Here is a 20269-nt window from a genome sequence, read left to right on the forward strand (position 1 = left end):
TCTGTCTACCAGTTGGGCAAATGAAAGAAGAACTCCCTGGAAAATATAGTCTTCAATTTTTTCCAAACCACTCGCAAACCATACAGAATAATCCCCCAGTTCTCTTGCTGTCCAAAACCCAAAACTATTAAGTACTTGAGCGGGGGCTGGGGGAGGGAGAATGTCTGGTGACAAAATATCTCTTCCCCCCATCCCTTCCCAAATTTGGAGGATTGTGTCTCTGATTATATGTGCTTGTATTTTCTCTTTCTGCTTTATATATATATAGCTCTTTTTAACATGCAGAATGCATTGCAGTCATTGCTTTGCTTGTCCTCCCAATGAACCTGTAAGATAGGTCACTATTTCTCTCATGTCTCAGAGTGGGGCTTGCCCAAGACCTGGTTCACGCATATAATGACAACCCTATGGATTGTTATTGAATTGTGGATTGTTGTTGAATTGTGGGTTGTCATTACATGCAAACCCTGCACTATGGTTTAACTATGAGTTGCTAACCATGAACAACCCAGAGTTCACAACCCAACAATAAAGCATGGGTTCTCATCCTGGGTTGTTTGTGGTTAACAATCCACATTTAAACAATAGTGCTGGGTTCGCATGTAACGACAACCCACAATTCAACAACCCATACTCAACCTATAGTCTGGGTTGTCTTTATGTGCAAACCAGGCCAATAAAACATAGCAGAATAAAATACCCAATGTTATTTATTTATTTTAATAAAGAACTAGTAACATAATTTTTAAAATCAAATGTGTAGCCCTTATGGCTGTGAGTTTATACTTGTAAGTGTGTGGGCAACGCCTACTGAATTCTCAGAAGCCAGAGAGTTGGCTGAATAAGATTTCCAGTGGTTGGGAGCAGGGCTTCAGTGCCCAACATAGCTCATCGCCCTTCTCCATGACAAGCAAAGCAAGAATAAATTATGCAAAATGATAGAAATGGCACAATAAATTATGGAAAATAAGAAAAATAGGCAAATATCTATTTGATGTAATTTATTCAGGTTACAGAATTCAGGTTTTCTTAGTGCAGACTTTGGAATTCCTGGGTACAAATAGGAACACAGGAAGTCACCTTATATCAAGTCAGACTAATTATCTATCTAGCGTAGTAGTGTCTACTGTGACTGGCAGCAGCACCTCTCCAGATTCTCAGGCAGGAAGTCTTTAGCATCACCTGCTACCTGATCCTTTCAATTGAGATACCCAGGGATTGAAACGGATTGAAACATGCAAAGGCACATGTTCTGCCACTGAGCTATGGTCCTTCCGTTTGATTAAAACCATCTAGTGAGGTTATTGCTTGGGTCCGAGCATACACTTTTTCCCCAGTATGTCATACCACCTCTGTTCATTAAGGCCTCTTCTTTGGTGTTGGATCACACAATATCAGGGGAAAGGGGCAGGTTCTGCTCCCACAACCACAGCATCTACAGATGCACTGCTGTACACTTTTTGTGGGTGTACTCAGGGAAACAATGAAGTGGTGGCTAAACCAGACCCCTGACACTGAACCATTGACTTCGCCCATGGAGAGTCAAGGCTGCTACTGCCTGCATAGACTTGTCCCTCCATCGGCATTGCTCCATTCTGAGTGCTGTTATCCGGTCATGCTAGAACACAGATGGGCAACTTGTGGCCCTCCAGATGTTGTTGGACTGAAACTCCCATCAGCCCTAGCCAGGACAGCCAATAGTGAAGGATAATGGGAGTTGTAGTTCAACAACATCTGGAGGCCACACATTGCTCACACCTGTGCTAGAATGTGATAGAATTTTGGAAACTGGGCTTTGTGGGGTGTTTTTTTTAAACAGATATGTGAGGATTATTATGTATAACCCCAATGTACATGGCCTTTTGCAGCAGGGGTGGAGAACCAATGGCCCTCCAGATGTTGCTGAACTACTGCTCCCATTACCCATGACCATGCTGGCTGGGTCAGATGGGAATTGGGGTCCAGGTTCCCTCCCCCCTGGTTTTACATATAAAAGAAGTAAAGGCCGGTCTTTTGTAGGTACTTCTGTGCTTATGCCTGTCACGTTCCTCCATCCTCTTCCCTTGCAGTTAACACACTCCAGGAAACAAAGCTCCAGGCTAACACTACTTTATTGGTTAATGTAGTTAACCAATACAACTAACGTACAACTACTTAGTTGTAGTAACGTACAACTAACTTCATTCATTACAAATGCAAATTCTGGGAAACTCAGACTGCAATGAACCAGCTAATCCACACATCTATAAATATCAATAGAGGATATGAAGTGGAAGTTAGGAAAGGTTACAGCAGTCTGGGCAAGAACTTCAACGCCAGACTAGCTTTGCAGGGTGCCCCTCCCTTAGGGTGGTTCCTTCCTACATTGGCTATCACAAGTGGACAACCTGGCGAAGAGTCTTAGCTCTGCCCCTAACTTCTGCTTCACTCTATGACAGACTCTCGTGTCCCTCAAGTCACGCCCTTGCCCCCCCCAACTTGCATTCACATGGAGGAGGAATGGGGGAGCCGTTCAGCCTGTGCCATCTGTGTGTCAAGGTCCTGGGAAGAAAGTCTCGCCATATCTGGGTTCACTGGGGAGGTTGCCTCCCTCTGTTCTGGCTGTTCCCATTCTGATTCTGAATCTGAGCTGCCAGACATCTCCACATGCTCAGATTCATTCCTGACAACGCCCCAGGTTGCATTAAATATTCTGTGCCTTGCTCAATTCACAATACGGCCCCTGTTTAAAATTAATCACTGACTAGGACGTGTGATCTTCCTAGCACTCTCTTCCCCCTTTTACCTTGTCATTCTGGGAAGGGTGTATTGAGAGCTGTTTGAAGTGACTGTTGTCAAGGGCTCCTTGGAGGGCTCTCAGTCTAATTCAGTAGCTAAGTCCAGGCACAGACAAAGGGATTCTTTTCAAAGCTTTATTCTTCTTTTACAACTTAACAGCTCTACAGGTAGCAACTAGATCTGAGCAGCAGCATCCCTATGCCCTAAGTTAGAACAGTTGGTCCCCGTTTGAAAAGCAATTACTGGCAGACCCCTGAATATAAGGACTAGGGAGAATCCCTCCCCTTTTTCCTTGGATCCTCTGGGCGCAACCGTTCTTTGAGCGCCAACCGGGCGCTACGCCTCCTTTTCGCGCTCTCCATTTGGCGCCGCTCTCTGCGTCTGCGCCGCGCATCTAACCAGTCTGCTATTGGTGCTGGGTCACTCCCTGGACTGCTTTCTAATCTAGGAATGTGGGTGGGAGGAATCTCTGTCAGCTGCGGGCCCTGGGAAAAAGGGGCGCGCTCCTCTCCCAGGAGCGACTGCTCTTCCTCAGAATCAGAACTACTCTGGGATTCTATGGGCTCAGTGTCCACCCTGACAACTGTGTACTGCAGGGACTTAACGTGGGTAGGCAATCATTCAAGGCTGTGATTTTTCAGCTTCATTTCTATAGTATCTAATGACCTTTATGCTTTGCTGGGTCTTTCCCCAATATAAAGTAGCCCTCTTTATTAAGTTAATGTTCTGCATCAGTTAATATGTGCCCTGCTTCCAGGAGAAGGTGCTTTCAAGCTAGCTGGGTCTCCAGGGAGCAGTAATTCTCATGCTTCAGTGGTAGGTGCCAGCAACAGGAAATGGGCAGACTGAAGAGAGAGAGAGCTCTAAGAGTGCTGGACCCCCAGGGGCAAGAATAGCCCCTGCTCATAGAATTTGTCCACCCTTTTTCATGGTGGTGGAATCAAAACAGCGTGGCATACTTGCGTACGTATTAATGTACATAAGCTGCAATTTGCATTCGGTCTCCCAGGAATCTGAGAGAAAGGTTTTAGGCCAGCCTATCCTAACCTGGTGCCCTCCTGAAGTGTTGAACTACAACTCCCGGAATTCCTTGTAGTCCAACACAGTTGGAGGGCACCAGGTTGGGGAAAGCTGTTTTAAGCCAAAGATCCAAGACAGCAGAAGTGAACACTCAAGAGTTTGGCCTCTCACAACCAGATCAGGAACTGTGTGATGCTATGTGTGACATACCACCTGTCCCACATAAACCCAAGTGGAGGATAATAGGGAGGCTGGGATTATGAGGGCATTATGAGGCAGGAGGTCTGGGACACCAGCAGGAATGTCTTCAGGTTAAAACATGAGTTTTGTGTCAACTCTGCTCACCATACTTTGCCAAATCTATCCCCTCCCTGGCTTCTGCTCACCTGTAGGGGAGCTATAGGTTGTCTCATCCTGGAGCTGGCTGCGTTGGGTCACCTGAGTGCTGCTGGCGTCATCTTCTCCCGTCTCCGAGTCTATAGCAAGAGAAAGAACAAGGTGAGGAGGGGACCTTGCTAGATAGGTCAGTCCACACATTCACCGTAGGTGCTCAGCCCCATTTATCATGACTGAATGGAAGAGCCACAAACAGACTCCATGTGACCCACAAGTCCTTGGTAAGATCTTGAAAATTCAGCTCTCAGTATTAAAAACAACAACAACAACGAGAAGGAGAGGAGAAAAGTTCCCAGTTGTGCAGATATGCTTGGAAGTAAGAGAACCACTGATTTGAGAGGTACAGGAGGCAAATCAGAAGAACTCTTATATTTCACCACACTTTCTGATTGCAAGATTATTAAACCACTTTTAGGGAACCAATATTGGGTTTTGAGCATTTGGGTTAGAGAAATACCAGGGTTTTCAGCCAGCATAGATAGCTGGGTGTCTGAACAGGCAAGCCTAGAATAAGTCACACTTCTTGGAAACTGCTTCTTGCTTATTACATTTTCTTTTATTATGTAGGTCGCTCTGAGAGCTTCAGCTATAGGAAAACTCATAAACTGAATGAATGAATGAATGAATGAATGAATGAATAAAAAGCCGGAGAAAAGATATTGAAGACATCCATTTTAGATAGTATATAGCATATAATATGTATGAAAGGCCCTGCTTTTTTGACCATGTCAGAATGTAAAGGAAAATCACCACAAGGTTCTGAAACAATGGTATTAAACCCCCTATCATCTAAACAAAACATACCTAGAAAAACCAATAAATGCTGGAAATGCTTGCAGCCTAAAACTGACTTTTCACATATGGCCAATTGCCCAAAGATAAAGTTATCTGGGGCTAAAATTCTTAAATGTGATGTATTTCATATTAAATTACCATATCATTCTTAATCCTCCAGCATTGCTTGGATTTTTTGATGAGTCAATTTGACAAGCACATCAAGAGCTACTCCAGAATCTGGGAACGGCAGCTAAAATGTTGATGGCAACAACAACAACGTGTGAACCTTCCCCTCCCTCACTAAAGCAATGGCTGGGGCTAAACTGGAGGAAGCTGACAGAATGTCAAAGCTTATGGAATATGTGTAATTAAGGGATGGCAGATAGCGTTCAGAGGCCTTTTGGGCTAAATGATTTCCTTTTATTGATGTTATGAAGAGAAGGTACAATGTGAAGGCCAATTTGTATAAAAGAGCTTTTTGGTATTGTCAACCATTTTCTATATTCTTTGTTATGAGGATTCTTTGTATTTTTCATATGTTTTTAATAAAGGATTGGACAGAGGGAGGGAAGACACTGCTTCTTGAAAACAAAATGCCATGCAAAATAGCATCAGACACACATTCCCACACAGTTGCTGTTGTACCACCACTTGGGCTCAGCTGAGGAGGGTCCAAGGGTGCTTCCAGAATGGGTAACTGTACAATTGCCCTGCCTCAATTACAGAATTTTCTGGGGGGTCCAGACAATGTCATCTCTTACTGGTAACACTCCCGTGTTTTTCCATCGCTCCTTCCAGCTTTTTTCTTACCACAAAAAATCCATTAAGGAGGGGGAAATGAAATAGCTGCACCATGCCTTCTGATCAGTAGTGCAAGGAGCCCTCTGGCTGGAAGCACCTCAGGCACTAGGCTCTGTAATTGTCAATGTGGGCCTTTCATTTGCTTTTACAGTACACACACACACACACACACACATTTTGAAATATGTTCAAAACCAAGGCCCAGAGTCCACCATGTTCACAGAAAGGCACCAGATGGCAAACAATGTTGACTCTATTGTTTACAAGTAAATAGATTATTGGAGGCCTTGCAAAACCAGTGCAGTGCAGTACAGGTTTCAACCCTCAATAATTCCCCCCACCCCCAGCATCTATATACTTTGTGCTGACCAGGTGCTTGGGGGAAAACATATACTGAAACTAGGTAAGGAAACTACAGATGGCACCTTCTCCTTTGCAAAGTGCCTTTAGGAGGAGTGATTTGCATCAGAGAAGGGAATGTTTAATATTTCCCCCGCCAGTTGCTTTCCCTCTGAAACTCCCTCATCAACCTGTTCTAACTCCTGCAGGATACCAGAGCTGTATTTGCAAGGTAAACAAGATTCCTGAACATTGGAAAGGATAAAAGCAGCAGCAGGGAAGTTTCAGGGGGAAAGTCTGTGGCAGGGGAGAGCATTAAGCCTTTCCTCCTGCATCTCCTCAGCTGCAAATCACTGTATCCTAAAGGCACTTTGCAAGGAGAAGAGGCTTTGGAGGGCAAACTACATATTACATACAACTTTGCTTTTTTATTTCATTTTTATTTTATATGAAAGAGGCTGAAATCTTGATCAGTGGATCAGTAGGTGGGAAGGAGGTGCTTTCCTTGTGAGCCATTTTTCTGCTCAGAATCTCCCACCCCCACCCTATATGTGAACTATATGTGACCTGTACCCAGTGCTGGCTCCAGGTTTGTGAGGGCCCTTGGACAAGACACCCTGAATGGGCCTCCCCCTTCAGTGAATCACCTTCTCACCAGCTGCTATTTCTCCTCATCCTCTTTCTCATAATTGCTACCACTTGCTTGCTTGACAAGCAGAGAGCCAGGGAGCAAGTAGGCAGTGGCATCTACTGCTCCTCACCACCACCATCACCACCACCGTTGTTTGGGTCAGAGTACAAGACAAGGGAAGAAGCAAGTTCCAGTGGTGAAGAGGAGGAGCAAGTCCAGGGGGCTGTTGTCAATGGACCCCTGATGGGATGTGGGCCCTTGGCAGACGCCCAACCATGCCTACCCTTGACACCAGCCCTGCCTCTACCTTTTCCCTTGCTGGTAGAAAAGCCACTTAAAGGGAGTGATTTTGAATGGAAAAATAAGCAGCAGGGAGTGGGTTAAGCCCTCCTCAACTACCCTTCCTCTACTCCCAACTGCAGCCTCTTACAATTACTTTTCATTTTTAAAAACGTTTAGAGGAAAATTACATACAATTACATGGAATGTGTCATTGGTGGTAGTTTGCTCCTTGGTTCAGTGGCAATCGCAGAGAGATTCTGTGGAGTCATTACACACTGTCTCCCTCCAAGTACAGGCTGGGCAAGGAAGGGGCATTGCACATTCCCAGAGAAGGGCAGGATAAAAATATAAATGAATAAGTCTTTGGAGTCAAATGCTGAGGGAACATGTGAGTCTGAGTAAACTACAGAGCCCTGGAGTTCATCCCTTTCTGGCATGGTGGTAGGTCCTGTGTGAAAAAAAATGGAGCTCATTTTTCTGAAGCTGCAGCTCATTGCCTTCCATATGAGCCTTTATCCCAAAGCTCAAGAAAAGCAACAGGGAAGGTGTGTGGCAGTCAAATCTAAACGTGAGCCTCTGAGGTACCCATACGTGTTTCCCTTGGGGGAGGGGGTGCTTTCTAGCAGAATAATGGCTGGAAAGGAACGTGTTAAGCTGCTTCTCTAACTGTTCCTCCTCAGAGCCTGCTTTTGGTTACCCAGAGCTGTGTGCACCACTTCGTTTGGTCCTCACTGTCCATCTCTATGGGCAATAAAGTAATCAGCCTTAATAGCGTGATTCACAAAGATACCTTCCATTGTGAATTGCTGCAGGGAATGGAAGAAATGGCAGTCTGGGAATGGGTAGATTGTCATACCTGGCTTGCTGTCTGCAGAGGTCTTCCTTTCCCCCCTCCCAGTCCCAAAAGGAGGCATACCAAAAACCTCTAGAAGACTATGAGGCTGCAAGATCCGAGAGTAGCAAGAGTATGAAGAGGGAGCAGGGGAGAGAACTAAAGGAGCATGGAGGTAGGATGAGGAACAGATGGAGCTAGGTGAAAGAAGTGTGGTTCCTACCGTAACTTTGCTTTCTGCAGGAGCGGAAAACTTCGCTTCCATAGGGGCAGCAAGAAAGAGAGACACACGTCAACAAAGTGTTACCACCCAAACCAGCTCAGCCCCATTAATATCCCCAAATGCAATGGAATTTAAAATACCTGGCCCATAAGACCCAGAGACATTTGGGAGGGTGCATGAGCAAGGAGAATGGTCAAAAGGGCAAGGCATACAGATGTAACAAGAGAAGTCATGAATGGGGGCAGGAATGGAAGGTGCAGGAACTCAGACACTGGGACGCATAAGGACCTGGGAGCAAGAGGCAGCAGACAGGCTCAGTGCAACAAAACAAATCAATGAAGTCAGTGGCTCAGAAGCTTGGGTTGGGTGAGGGAGATTATAACAGACATTTCTCCAATAATCACTGTGTGTTTTTGAGAGCCTGGTGGAACCTTACCACCATGAATAGCATATTCTCTCCCCACACACACCCAACCACTCCACTGTCACACCTTCCCCCACTGGCTTCAGCAGCCTCTGCCCACTATAAGTGCTAAGCTAAGAGCCACAGCAAGAAAGGTGCCAGCTGGGCAAACCTTGCTGCCTGGTAACAAAACCCCGGAGGTGGTGATTGCTACCTCATTATAAGACAATCAGTGCAATCCTGTGAGTATAGCAGGGGTGGGCAATTTGTGGCCCTCCAGATGTCCTGGCCTCCCATCAGACTTTGCCAGCATAGCCAATGGTCAGGGGTGACCAAACCATCTGGAAGACACCTGGTTGCCCAGTTCTGGAGTATAGGATTGCCGGCTTTAAGACTTAACTCGCTAGGTCAGACCAAAATCCACCTACCTCTTCTGTTTCCAACAGTAGCTAACCACATACTGCTAGGAAGCTCACTAGCCACGAGGAAGCTCACAAGCAGGGCAGGAAGGTGACAGCTGACTCCTGTATTTTGTCCCCAGCATCTGGTAATCAAAGGTACACTGCCTCTGGACAAGTAGGTTCCATTTTTAGCTACTGATAGACCTGTCCTCTCTGAAAATGATCTGGAATTAGGAGCAAGCACTGAAGTGGCCAAGTTTGCCTGTGACACCAAATTATTTAGAGTGCTTAAAACAAAAAAGGATTGTGAAGAGATCCAAAAAGATCTCTCCAAACTGGAAGAATGGGCATCTAAATGGCAAATGTGGTTCTATGTAAGCAATTGTAAAGTGATGCACATTGGGGCAAAAAATCTCAACTTCAAGTATAGCCTGATGGGATCTGAGCTAGTGGTGACCGACCAGGAAAGAGATCTTGGGGTTGTGGTGGACAGCTCAATGAAGATGTCAACCCAGTGTGCGGCCACTGTAAAAAAGGCAAATTCCATGTTAGGCCTAATTAGAAAAGGAACTGAGAATTAAACTGCCAATCATACTGCCCCTATACAAATCTATGGTGCGGCCACACTTGGAATACAGTGTACAGTTACCTAAAAAAGATACTGTAGAGCTGGAAAAAGTGTAGAAAAGGGCAACTAAAATGATCAAGGGGCTGGAGCTTCTCTATGTGAGAAGGGTACAGTAGCTGGGATTGTTCAGCTTGGAAAAAAGGAGGGTAAGGGGAAACATGATAGAGGTGTACAAAATTACGCATGGTGTGGAGAATGTGGATAGGGAGACATTTTTCTCCCTCTCTCAAAATACTAGAACCTGGGGACATCCTATGAAGCTGATTGGTGGAAGATTCAGGACAGATAAAAGGAAGTACTTCTTCACACAGCACATAGTGATGGCCACCAATTTGGATGGCTTTAAAAAGGGATTGGACAAATTCCTGGAGGAAAAGGCTATTAGTGGCTACTAATCCTGATTGCTCTTCAGCAAAGGAGATCACTACCTTGTTGTGGTGCTGGAGCTTGAGCACCTCAATGACGTCAGGAGCTAAACCGTGAAGGGACACCCAAGATGGGAAGGTCATGGCAGAGAGGTCAGACTAAATACGATCCCTGGGGAAGGAAACGGCAACCCACCCCAGTATTCTTGCCATGAAAACTAAATGGATCAGTACAACCAGAGATATGTCAGTATACCATCGGAAGATGGGACTCCCAGGTCAGAAGATGGTGAAAATGCTACTGGGGAGGAACAGAGGATAAGTTCAACTAGCCCCAGATGTGATGACACAGCTAGCTCAAAGCCGAAAGGATGGCTAGCAGCCGATGGTGCTGGTGGTGAACGACGAATCCGATGTTCTAAAGATCAACACACCTTAGGAACCTGGAATGTAAGATCTATGAGCCAGGGCAAATTGGATGTGGTTATTGGGGAGATGTCAAGATTAAATATAGACATTTCGGGTGTCAGTGAACTGAAATGGACTGGAATGGGCCACTTCACATCAAATGACCACCAGATCTACTACTGTGGACAAGAGGACCACAGAAGAAATGGAGTAGCCTTCATAATTAATAATAAAGTGGCTAAAGCAGTGCTTGGATACAATCCAAAAAATGACAGAATGATCTCAATTTGAATTCAGGGTAAGCCATTTAACATCACAGTGATCCAAATATACGCCCCAACCACAGATGCTGGAGAAGCAGAAGTAGATCAATTCTATGAGGATCTGCAGCACCTACTGGATAGTATGCCAAAAAAAGATGTTATTTTCATTACAGGAGACTGGAATGCTAAGGTGGGTAGTCAAACGACACCTGGAATTACAGGCAAGCATGGTCTGGGAGAACAAAATGAAGCGGGACATAGGCTGATAGAATTTTGCCAAGACAACTCACTGTGCATAACAAACACTCTCTTCCAACAACTTCAGAGACGACTTTATGCATGGACTTCACCAGATGGTCGACACCGAAATCAGATTGACTACATCCTTTGTAGCCAAAGGTGGCGGACATCTATGCAGTTGGTAAAAACAAGACCTGGAGCTGATTGTAGTTCAGATCACGAACTTCTTATTGCACAATTTAGAATCAGACTGAAGAGAATAGGGAAGAGCCACAGATCAGTTAGATATGAGCTCACTAATATTCCTAATGAATATGCAGTGGAGGTGAAGAATAGATTTAAGGGACTAGATTTAGTAGATAGAGTCCCGGAAGAACTATGGACAGAAGTTCACAACATTGTTCAGGAGGCAGCAACAAAAAACGTCCCAAAGAAAAAGAAAACCAAGAAGGCAAGATGGCTGTCTGCTGAGACACTGGAAGCAGCCCAAGAAAGAAGGAAAGCAAAAGGCAACAGTGATCGGGGGAGATATGCCCAATTAAATGCAAAATTCCAGAGGTTAGCCAGAAGAGATAAGGAATTATTTTTAAACAAGCAATGCGCAGAAGCGGAAGAAGAGAATAGAATAGGAAGGACAAGAGACCACTTCCAGAAAATTAGAAACATCAGAGGTAAATTCCGGGCAAAAATGGGTATGATCAAAAACAAAGATGGCAAGGACCTAACAGAAGCAGAAGAGATCAAGAAAAGATGGCAAGAATATACGGAAGATCTGTATAGGAAGGATAATAATATCGGGGATAGATTTGACGGTGTGGTCAGTGAGCTAGAGCCAGACATCCTGAAGAGTGAGGTTGAACGGGCCTTAAGAAGCATTGCTAATAACAAGGCAGCAGGAGATATCCCAGCTGAACTGTTTAAAATCTTGCAAGATGATGCTGTCAAGGTGATGCATGTCATATGCCAACAAATTTGGAAAACACAAGAATGGCCAACAGATTGGAAAAAATCAACCTATATCCCCATACCAAAAAAAGGGAAGCACCAAAGAATGTTCAAACTACTGAACAGTGGCACTTATTTCACATGCCAGTAAGGTAATGCTCAAGATCTTGCAAGGTAGACTCCAGCAATTCATGGAACAAGAATCACCAGATGTACAAGCTGGGTTTAGAAAAGGCAGAGGAACTAGAGATCAAATTGCCAGTATCCGCTGGATAATGGAGAAAGCCAGGGAGTTTCAGAAAAACATTTATTTCTGTTTTATTGACTATTCTAAAGCCTTTGACTGTGTGGATCATAACAAATTGTGACAAGTTCTTGGTGGTATGGGGATACCAAGTCATCTTGTCTGCCTCCTAAGGAATCTGTATAATGACCAAGTAGCAACGGTAAGAACAGACCACGGATCAACGGACTGGTTTAAGATTGGGAAAGGAGTACGGCAGGGTTGTATACTCTCACCCTACCTATTCAACCTGTACGCAGAACATATCATACGACGTGCTGGGCTTGACGAAGCCAAGGCTGGAGTTAAAATCGCTGGAAGAAACATTAACAATCTCAGATATGCAGATGACACCACTTTGATGGCTGAAAGCGAGGAGGAGCTGAGGAACCTCATGACGAAGGTGAAAGAAGAAAGTGCAAAAGTTGGGTTGCAGTTAAACCTCAAAAAAAACCAAGATTATGATAACCAGCTTGATTGATAACTGGCAAACAGAGGGAGAAAACGTGGAGGCAGTGACAAACTCTGTCTTTCTAGGCGCAAAGATTACTGCAGATGCTGACTGCAGCCAGGAAATCAGAGGACGTTTACTCCTTGGGAGGACAGCAATGACAAATCTTGATAAAATAGTTAAGAGCAGAGACATCACACTGACAACAAAGGTCCGCATAGTTAAAGCAATGGTCTTCCCCATAGTAACCTATGGCTGCGAGAGCTGGACCATAAGGAAGGCTGAGCGAAGGAAGAGAGATGCTTTTGAACTGTGGTGCTGGAGGAAAACTCTTGAGAGTGCCTTGGACTGCAAGAAGATCAAACCAGTCCATACTCCAGGAAATAAAGCCAGATAGCTCACTTGAGGGAAGGATATTAAAGGCAAAACTGAAGTACTTTGGCCACATAATGAGAAGACAGGATACCCTGGAGAAGATGCTGATGCTAGGGAAAGTGGAAGGCAAAAGGAAGAGGAGCCGACCAAGGGCAAGATGGATGGATGATATTCTGGAGGTGACGGACTCAACCTTGGGGGAGCTGGGGGTGGCGACGGCCGACAGGAAGCTCTGGCATGGGCTGGTCCATGAAGTCACGGAGAGTCGAAAGCGACTGAACGAATAAACAACAACAAATCCTGATTGCTACGTGCTACCTCCAGCACCAGAGGCAGTGAGCCTATGTACTCCAGTTGCTGGGGAACATGGGTGGGGGGTGCTCTTGCACTCGTGTCTCTGGTTGACAGCTGGTTGGCCACTGTGTGAACAGAATGCTGGACTAGATGGACTCTTGGTCTGATCCAGCAGGGCTCTTATGTTTTTAATTTGTCTAATCTCGTGGTGGAGAACCTGTGGACTTCAAATGTTGTCAGATGCCAAATCTCCTCAGCCTTAGCCAGCACAGCCAATGGTCAGGGATGATAGGTGTTGTAGTCCAATTACACCTGGAGGGCAACACATTGGGGAAGGCTGCTCTAAACTCTTTAAGATAAACTCATATTGGGGGTATCACCCTAGCTGCCTCCCAAAAGGATATATGACAAGTGACACATGCTGACTCCTCTACACAGCTATTAAAGGTTCACGAAACCTGTCCTCTTTTGCATCTGGCCACCCCACTGCTCTCCCCCACCCCCAATAACTGCATTTGAGGCAGGCCTCTGGCAGGGGGTGACAGACGTAATACAACGCACCATGCGTGAAGCGCCCAAAACGCCTTGAGTGGCCACTTTTCTGCAAAGGAAAAAGAAAAAAATTACCTCAGGATGGGTAGATAGAGATGTAGAGACAGGCTGGAACTCACAGGCCTGAGCAATGTTCACAGGGTTAAGTAGCCAGCCAGTCACTGTAGAGACCAGAGCCCCAGCATGAGGGCAAGACCAGGGGAAAGGCCACCCAGGAGTAGTTGGTTCTGCAGAGCAGGGATGGGATCACTTCCCTACCACAGGGGAGGGGAACCTGTGGTCCTCCAGATGTTGTTGGACTCTGACTCCCATTAACCCCAACCAGCACACCCAATTAATAGAGATGATGGGAGTTGTAGTCCAACAACACCTGGAGGATCACATGTTCCACACCTCTGTCCTAGCATATTTCTGCCACCACGATTTTCAAGACATCAGACAGAGATTGGAGCCAAGCACAGGGGCCCTCCGTAGACATTGCCAAGGGGAAAGTCAGAGGTGGAAGAGCAGGCACCAGAGTGCTTGTCACTGGCCAGGCATATTAGAAGGAAGGAGTGGCTGATTTTCTGGCTCTTTTCTGGGTGGAAATTCTCAGGCTGATTGTCCCCCTTTGGAAAAACAGTGCCCCGTCACTTTAGCTCTCATTTCACTGCACTTTGGCAAGTCCTGGGCATCTGGGAGTCTGGCACAGTTGGAGGATCCAGCCCGAAGGGGCACATCTTGCCCATTTCACCACAGTCAAATATCCAGTCCAGTCATCCCGAAGGCACAGTGCATCACTTCTACAGAGGAGTGGTTATCCTGTACTCCTATTGTCTTACAGCCATGTGTGTACAACCACAAGCAGTGGTGCTACCAGTGATAACAGCTCTCCCCATCTCTTGCTCTGATCGCCCTCATGCTCTTCTGTGTGGCTCCAAGCTGGAATCAACATTTACAGGCACCTTGTGGGAAAGGGTTGCTGGCACATGGATTCAGCTACAACTAACCTCCTGAGTGACTGGCTACCCAGAGGGCAGACCAGTCATGCTCTCCAGCAGGAAAGGACAGCTCTCTTGAGCTGTACTTATGTGCTTGCAAGCACTTATGGGCATACACAGAGAAAGAGCAGCAGCAGCAGCTCAGCCACAAAGCCACCCATTCCTCATCCCCATCTTTTCTGCTTTCCCATCTCTCAGCAAATCTGCTCCACCAGCTAGATTTCCATAATACCAGTAGTGAAGTGAAACTCCCCATGCAGCAGTAAATAGGGGTGACAGCATCAATCTGTGATGGTGAGGCAGTGTGCTGGCGTAACAGAGAGAGGGACCTTCACACAAAGAGAGAGAACACATGCAAACATGCACACAGCACCTCGTGCCTTATTCTCCTCTTTCTGCTTTGCACATCACTGGAGGTGGGGCAGTATCAGACGCACGGACTCCAACCGGAAGACGTAAATGCTCCCAGTGGTACTTGATCTGCTCCAGGTGGATTTGTATTCTGGCCAAGCCAGCTTGCCCCCATTGAGGCTGGTGCTGGCTGACAGCCCATGTGCCAGGCCAGGAAGATATATGAACAGATTAGCTCTGCTGTTGATGGATAATTTCCCCATTAAGAAATGAAAATACAATCAAGGGACATTAATGGGTACCTGGCTGGCATCCCCTTGAGTCTGGCACATGGCAATAGGCAAGCCCTGGCTCCAGGATCACACACCAAGTTGCCTTGCCACAGTCAGATGCAACATCAGGCAAAGAGGCATCTGGGCAGGTAAAATGCAGCCCCATACCATGGGAAAGAGCATGAATAACCCCAAGCCTAAGGTGGGCTGCCCCCAGAGATCCTACTCCATGACTGGGTTCGCACAACACGCTAACCCACACTCTGTGGTTGAGTGTGGGTTGTTGTTGAACCATGGGTTGTTTGTGGGTTAGCGTGTTGTCTGAACCCAGGACATTTTCCACAAAGCGGCTTGTTACCCATGCAGTGTGGCTTATTTTTCTCAAACAAGCCACCTTGAGAACGCAAGGTTTGTTCTTGGGTTGTTCAGGATGGTTAACAAGCTATCCTGCAGAAAATGTCCTGGGTTCAGGCAACACACTAACCCATACTTCAACAAACAACCCACAGTTCAACAACAACCCACACTCGGTGGTTAGCGTGTTGTGTGAACAGCCCCCATGTATAGAGTGCTAGAATGTCAGGAAAGGGGAAAATAAGGTCTGCTAGAAAGGTGAAGTACCAAGCAAGGAAGGTGTCATGATTTCCCAGGTCAGCAGTGTTGAAAGTTCCCTTAAGGCAAATCCCTACTTATCAATACGAGAATGGAGTTTCATTGGCCTTGGCTGGGCAGACTTCCCGAGATTCTGGAAGAAAAGACCTAACCGCACCCTGGCCATCTCTACCAGTCAGGATCCACCCTTCTCTGCCATGTCCCTTCTTTCTTAACTACAGAAAGGCAGTTGGGAGAAACAAATAGTATAACCCCTCCATCCTAATCCTTTTTCAGTTTCGGGTGCCACCATTTTCTGCTCTGCTGGGGAGAGAGATTGGCAGCACCTCAGGTCTGAAAACCCATCTCCCCTCAGACTGTCACATCCAGGGGCCTCTATATAGCCCTGATGGGCCAGAGCTCTGATGGATCAGACCGAAGTTCCATTTAGCCAGCACACTGTTTCCAACAGTGGGCAGCCTGACGTTTCTGGGCAGCTGACAAGAAAACCTGAAGGCAACCGCCCGCCCCTTTTGTTTATCCTCAGCATCCGCCCCCCTTGCTTCCCAATACCTCCCCTGCAGAGGTAGTTGACGGGCATCTAGGCTGGTCGAGCAAGGGGTTTGGAGAGCGGGAGAGAAGGGGTGGAGAATGAGATGTTGCCAGGGTGATGGCGCACACGTCCTAACAACGCCCGTTTCCCTGCTGTGATCTCCCCACCCCTCCCGCGCCAGCAGTTCCAACGCGGGGAGCCCTCCCCTCCCTGGTTGGAGGCCCCCAAGTGACGTCCACGCCACGAGGAGCTGTGCTCCTGCCAGGTGCTGACGCGCAGCAGTGCCAGATGACGCAGAGGTGCTCAGCCTCCGTGAGCACCCCCAGGCTTCGGGCTGGATCGGAGAAGGGAACGGCCCCATCCCTCCACCGCCGCGGGCATCTTAGGTGAAGAGTCATGTCCTCCTCCCCACCCCACCCCACCCCACCCCCAGGCAGGCACACAGGCTGCTCGAGCCCACCCCAGCAGCACCTGCCTCGTCCTGTCTCCACCTGAGCCCCTCCCGGCTTCTTGGCACCGGGGCCAGCGGCTTTGCTGCTCTGCTTTTGGAAGAGGAGGGTGGATGGCCAGAGAGCCCCTGATCTACAACCCCCCCCCACACACACACTCATACAAGCATGCAGAGACCACGATGTGGCAACCCCCCGCCCCAGCCCCCCAACAAAGTCGCACTTGATCGGCGAACCACCGGGAATCGCACCCAGGGCTCCGGGAGCGGTTTCTCCACCTCGGAGCTGCGCGCCCCCTCAGTTTCCCCCCGGCACCCATCCTGCCCTGCCTGGCGGCCACCCCATCGGGGCAGACTCTGTCTGCCCTCCCACGTAGCCCCCGGCCATGGCCACCCCCGCCCCCCACGCCTGGATGCGTTACCTGGAGACGCTTCTTCACCCAGATCTTCTTCATGTCACCCCCACCGCACGCACACAAAGACGCTCGGCGCCCTCCCACCCGAATGTCAGCGCGATGCGGCGGCGGCGGCGGCGGCGGGGCTGGGCCCGGAGCGCAAGGGCGGCAGGAGAAGGAGCATCCTCCGAGCGAGCGCCGGGGAGGGGAGCGGGCACCGGCCTCTCTCGCTCGCTCGCTCGCTCGCTCTCCTCTGGCGGAACCTGCTGGGGAGCAGCCGAGCAGCCAGCCAGCCAGCCCGGAGCCTCGCCCGCCCAAGACAATGACAGCGCAGGCGGGGAGGTGGGGGTGTTGGGAGGAAGGAGGGGCCGGAGGGAGGGGAACTGGGGGAGGGCTTGGAAGGAGGAGCCGGGGGTGGAAGGGGGGCGCCCAAGTCCTGCCTCCACCCCAAGCAGGGCAGGGCACCCCCAGGTTGCCAATCTAGGAATTTGCGGGGAGACAACCCTTTTCCCATCTTGGAAGGTGGGGTTGCTGAGAGAATGTGGCCTCTTAGTAAGGAGCGGGGGGGGGGGAGTGCCCAAAGGTACCACAAGTGGGCATCAGTGTTGCCTCTGGCATGGCCCAGTACTTTCCTGCTACTTCACAAGCTCATCCTTGCTGGACGAAAGCTCTACTGACAGCGATTAGCCATAACAGCTAAATGGAACCTCCAGGTTCAGAGGCAGTGTATCCTTCATTACCAGGTGGCCCCGGGACAAAGAAGGGAAAGCTGTTGCATTCTTGCCCTGCTTGTGAGTGTCTGTCACAGACATTTGACCGACCACTGGTACTAGAGAATGGATGCTGGACTATAGGGAACACTGGGAACTGTAGTTCTGTGAAGAGTGCTAGGGAATTCCAACAGAATGGTCACCAAATTACAATTTGCAGGATTCTCTGGGAGAAACCCAGGCCAGTTAAACTGGTTCAATAAATAAAACCAATACAAGTTTGTAGTGTGGATATGCCCAGAGTATTGGGAGCAGTGAAGTCCTCCTAGCCTGCTTGAAGTTTGAAGGTGAAGAAAACCTTGGGGTGGTAAGCCTTCCTTGCTCTTCCAAGGAAAGAAAGGGAGTTCCCAAATGTCTTTCTTCTCCCATGGAACTCAAGTTTCCACCCTACACACATGAGGTGTAATGAGTGGAGGGAGTCCTCCGGCTGGTCACTTGCAGCACTTAAACAACTCCAGTGTACTTTTAACATCCAGGGCCGGCTAAAGATATTTCACTGCCTGAGACAGAGCAGCAAATGGCACCCCCCCCCCCAAGTCAAGGTGCATAATACCCAAGACCAGTCAAGTTATTTTGACACCTGAAGCAGAAATAAGAGGCCCAGGTGCAGAAGAGGACTAGTCTCCTCTCCTGAACTTTTAATAGTTGTGTAGACTAGGGAGTTTCAGCAGGGATAGCCTGTCATGCTAGCTGCACCTGCTAAAATCTTCTCTTCTACCCAACTATTGAAGGTGGATGAACCCTGTCCTCTTTTGCACCTGGCCACCCTAGGAAGAAATTCCCACAAATGCCTCTCCCCATTTCTGGCAGTAAAGTACAACAATAACACATTAAATAACTAATAATTTGCTGCCCTTTTATGACACCCAAATCAACTGCCTGAGCTGCCTCACTCTCCTTAATGGCACAGCCAGCCCTGTTTACATCAAAGGTAAAGTCAGGCTAGCTGAATTTCAAATGCTACACAATTAACTCAAGACGAGTTACATTTGAATTACAGATGTGAAGGAATGTTGAGGATTCTGAAGTGTGATGCTACTAGACAGCCTGAGAAAGGGCCTTGGAAGCCTGTCCTATAATCTTGACAAATGCCCCTTAGAGCAGTGGTCCAGCATATACTTTGCATGCAAAAGCTCCCAGGTTCAACCCCTGGCATCTCAACGGAGCTGGAAAAGACCCCAGTCTGAAACCCCAGAGTACCAGTGCCAGTCACTGTAGACAGTACTAAGCAAAATGGACCAATGGTGTGATTTAGTATAAGGCAGCTTCCTATGTTCCTATTACTACTGAGGAGCTCGGAGTAAATCACTCATGGAGACCCCCCCCCCCAAGTCTATGGTATAGATATGCCTACTGCCTTCCCACACAATGGTGTACAAGTACAACAAAATCAACAGTTAGTTATGTGACATGTGGACATTCACACAGTAAAGCTCTCTGCCAATGTAGGAATGCAATAGCATTCTTTACATGCTGTGCACAGTTCTTAAGTTTGCTTTGTAAGCATCTGGATTTCAGTACTTGAGGAATTTTAGGTCACATTACAATACTGCATATTTACCACATTTCAAAAATAGCTTAACATGGATGTAGGTGCTGAGCATCCTGGTGGAATTTTGGCATTTCCCTCAAACCCCACAAAATTAGCCAGCTTCTCACACTACAACTCAAATGTTATAAAACTACCTAGTAGTATAAGATAAATAACATTTCAAGATTTAGTAGGTATATTTAGAACAGCCTTCCCCAACCTGGCACCCTCCAGATATGGTAGCCTACAAGTCCCATCATCCCCAGCCAGCAGGGCTATCTGGCCACACTGGTTGGGAATTATGGGTGTTGCAGTCCAACACATCTGGAGGGTGCCAGGTTTAGGAAGGCTCATTGAGAACTTTCTGCCAACATGTCAGTAGTACTTTGAACAAGTTTTCATTCCACCTATTAAAAAAAAAAAGTGTCCCACATTGCTTGGTGCACATATGTTGGCTTCAGGGAGAGGGAGTAAGATCTCCCCACTTCAGCCCAGATGCCATCATGGGGGGTTGAGTGCCTTGAGCTCAGAGGATAAATGCTGTGATGGACAAACTCCTTTTTTATTACTTTTGGAGACAACCAGCTATTTATAAATGACAAACCAGCTCCAAATATTTCCATAAGAGCAGGCTGTTGAATCACCTGCAGGGAAACCATGGGCCTGGTGGCTCAGTGATTAGAGGCACCTT

General features: G+C 47.5%; 1 protein-coding gene across 2 annotated transcripts in view; it reads right to left on the minus strand.

Moving 5' to 3' along the window:
- SPEG (striated muscle enriched protein kinase) overlaps positions 1-20269 on the minus strand; it is a 139941-nt gene that overhangs the window by 80974 nt on the left and 38698 nt on the right. For both annotated transcript variants that reach the window (XM_084804890.1, XM_084804882.1), the window contains exon 2: positions 4185-4274. In XM_084804890.1, coding sequence (XP_084661016.1) covers positions 4185-4274 — 90 coding nt within the window. The remainder of the gene's footprint in view (positions 1-4184; positions 4275-20269) is intronic.

Source organism: Heloderma suspectum, chromosome 1, assembly GCF_057233095.1.
Source record: "Heloderma suspectum isolate Gila_16-S chromosome 1, 16-S_ref, whole genome shotgun sequence".
Classification (NCBI taxonomy): Eukaryota; Metazoa; Chordata; class Lepidosauria; order Squamata; family Helodermatidae; genus Heloderma; species Heloderma suspectum.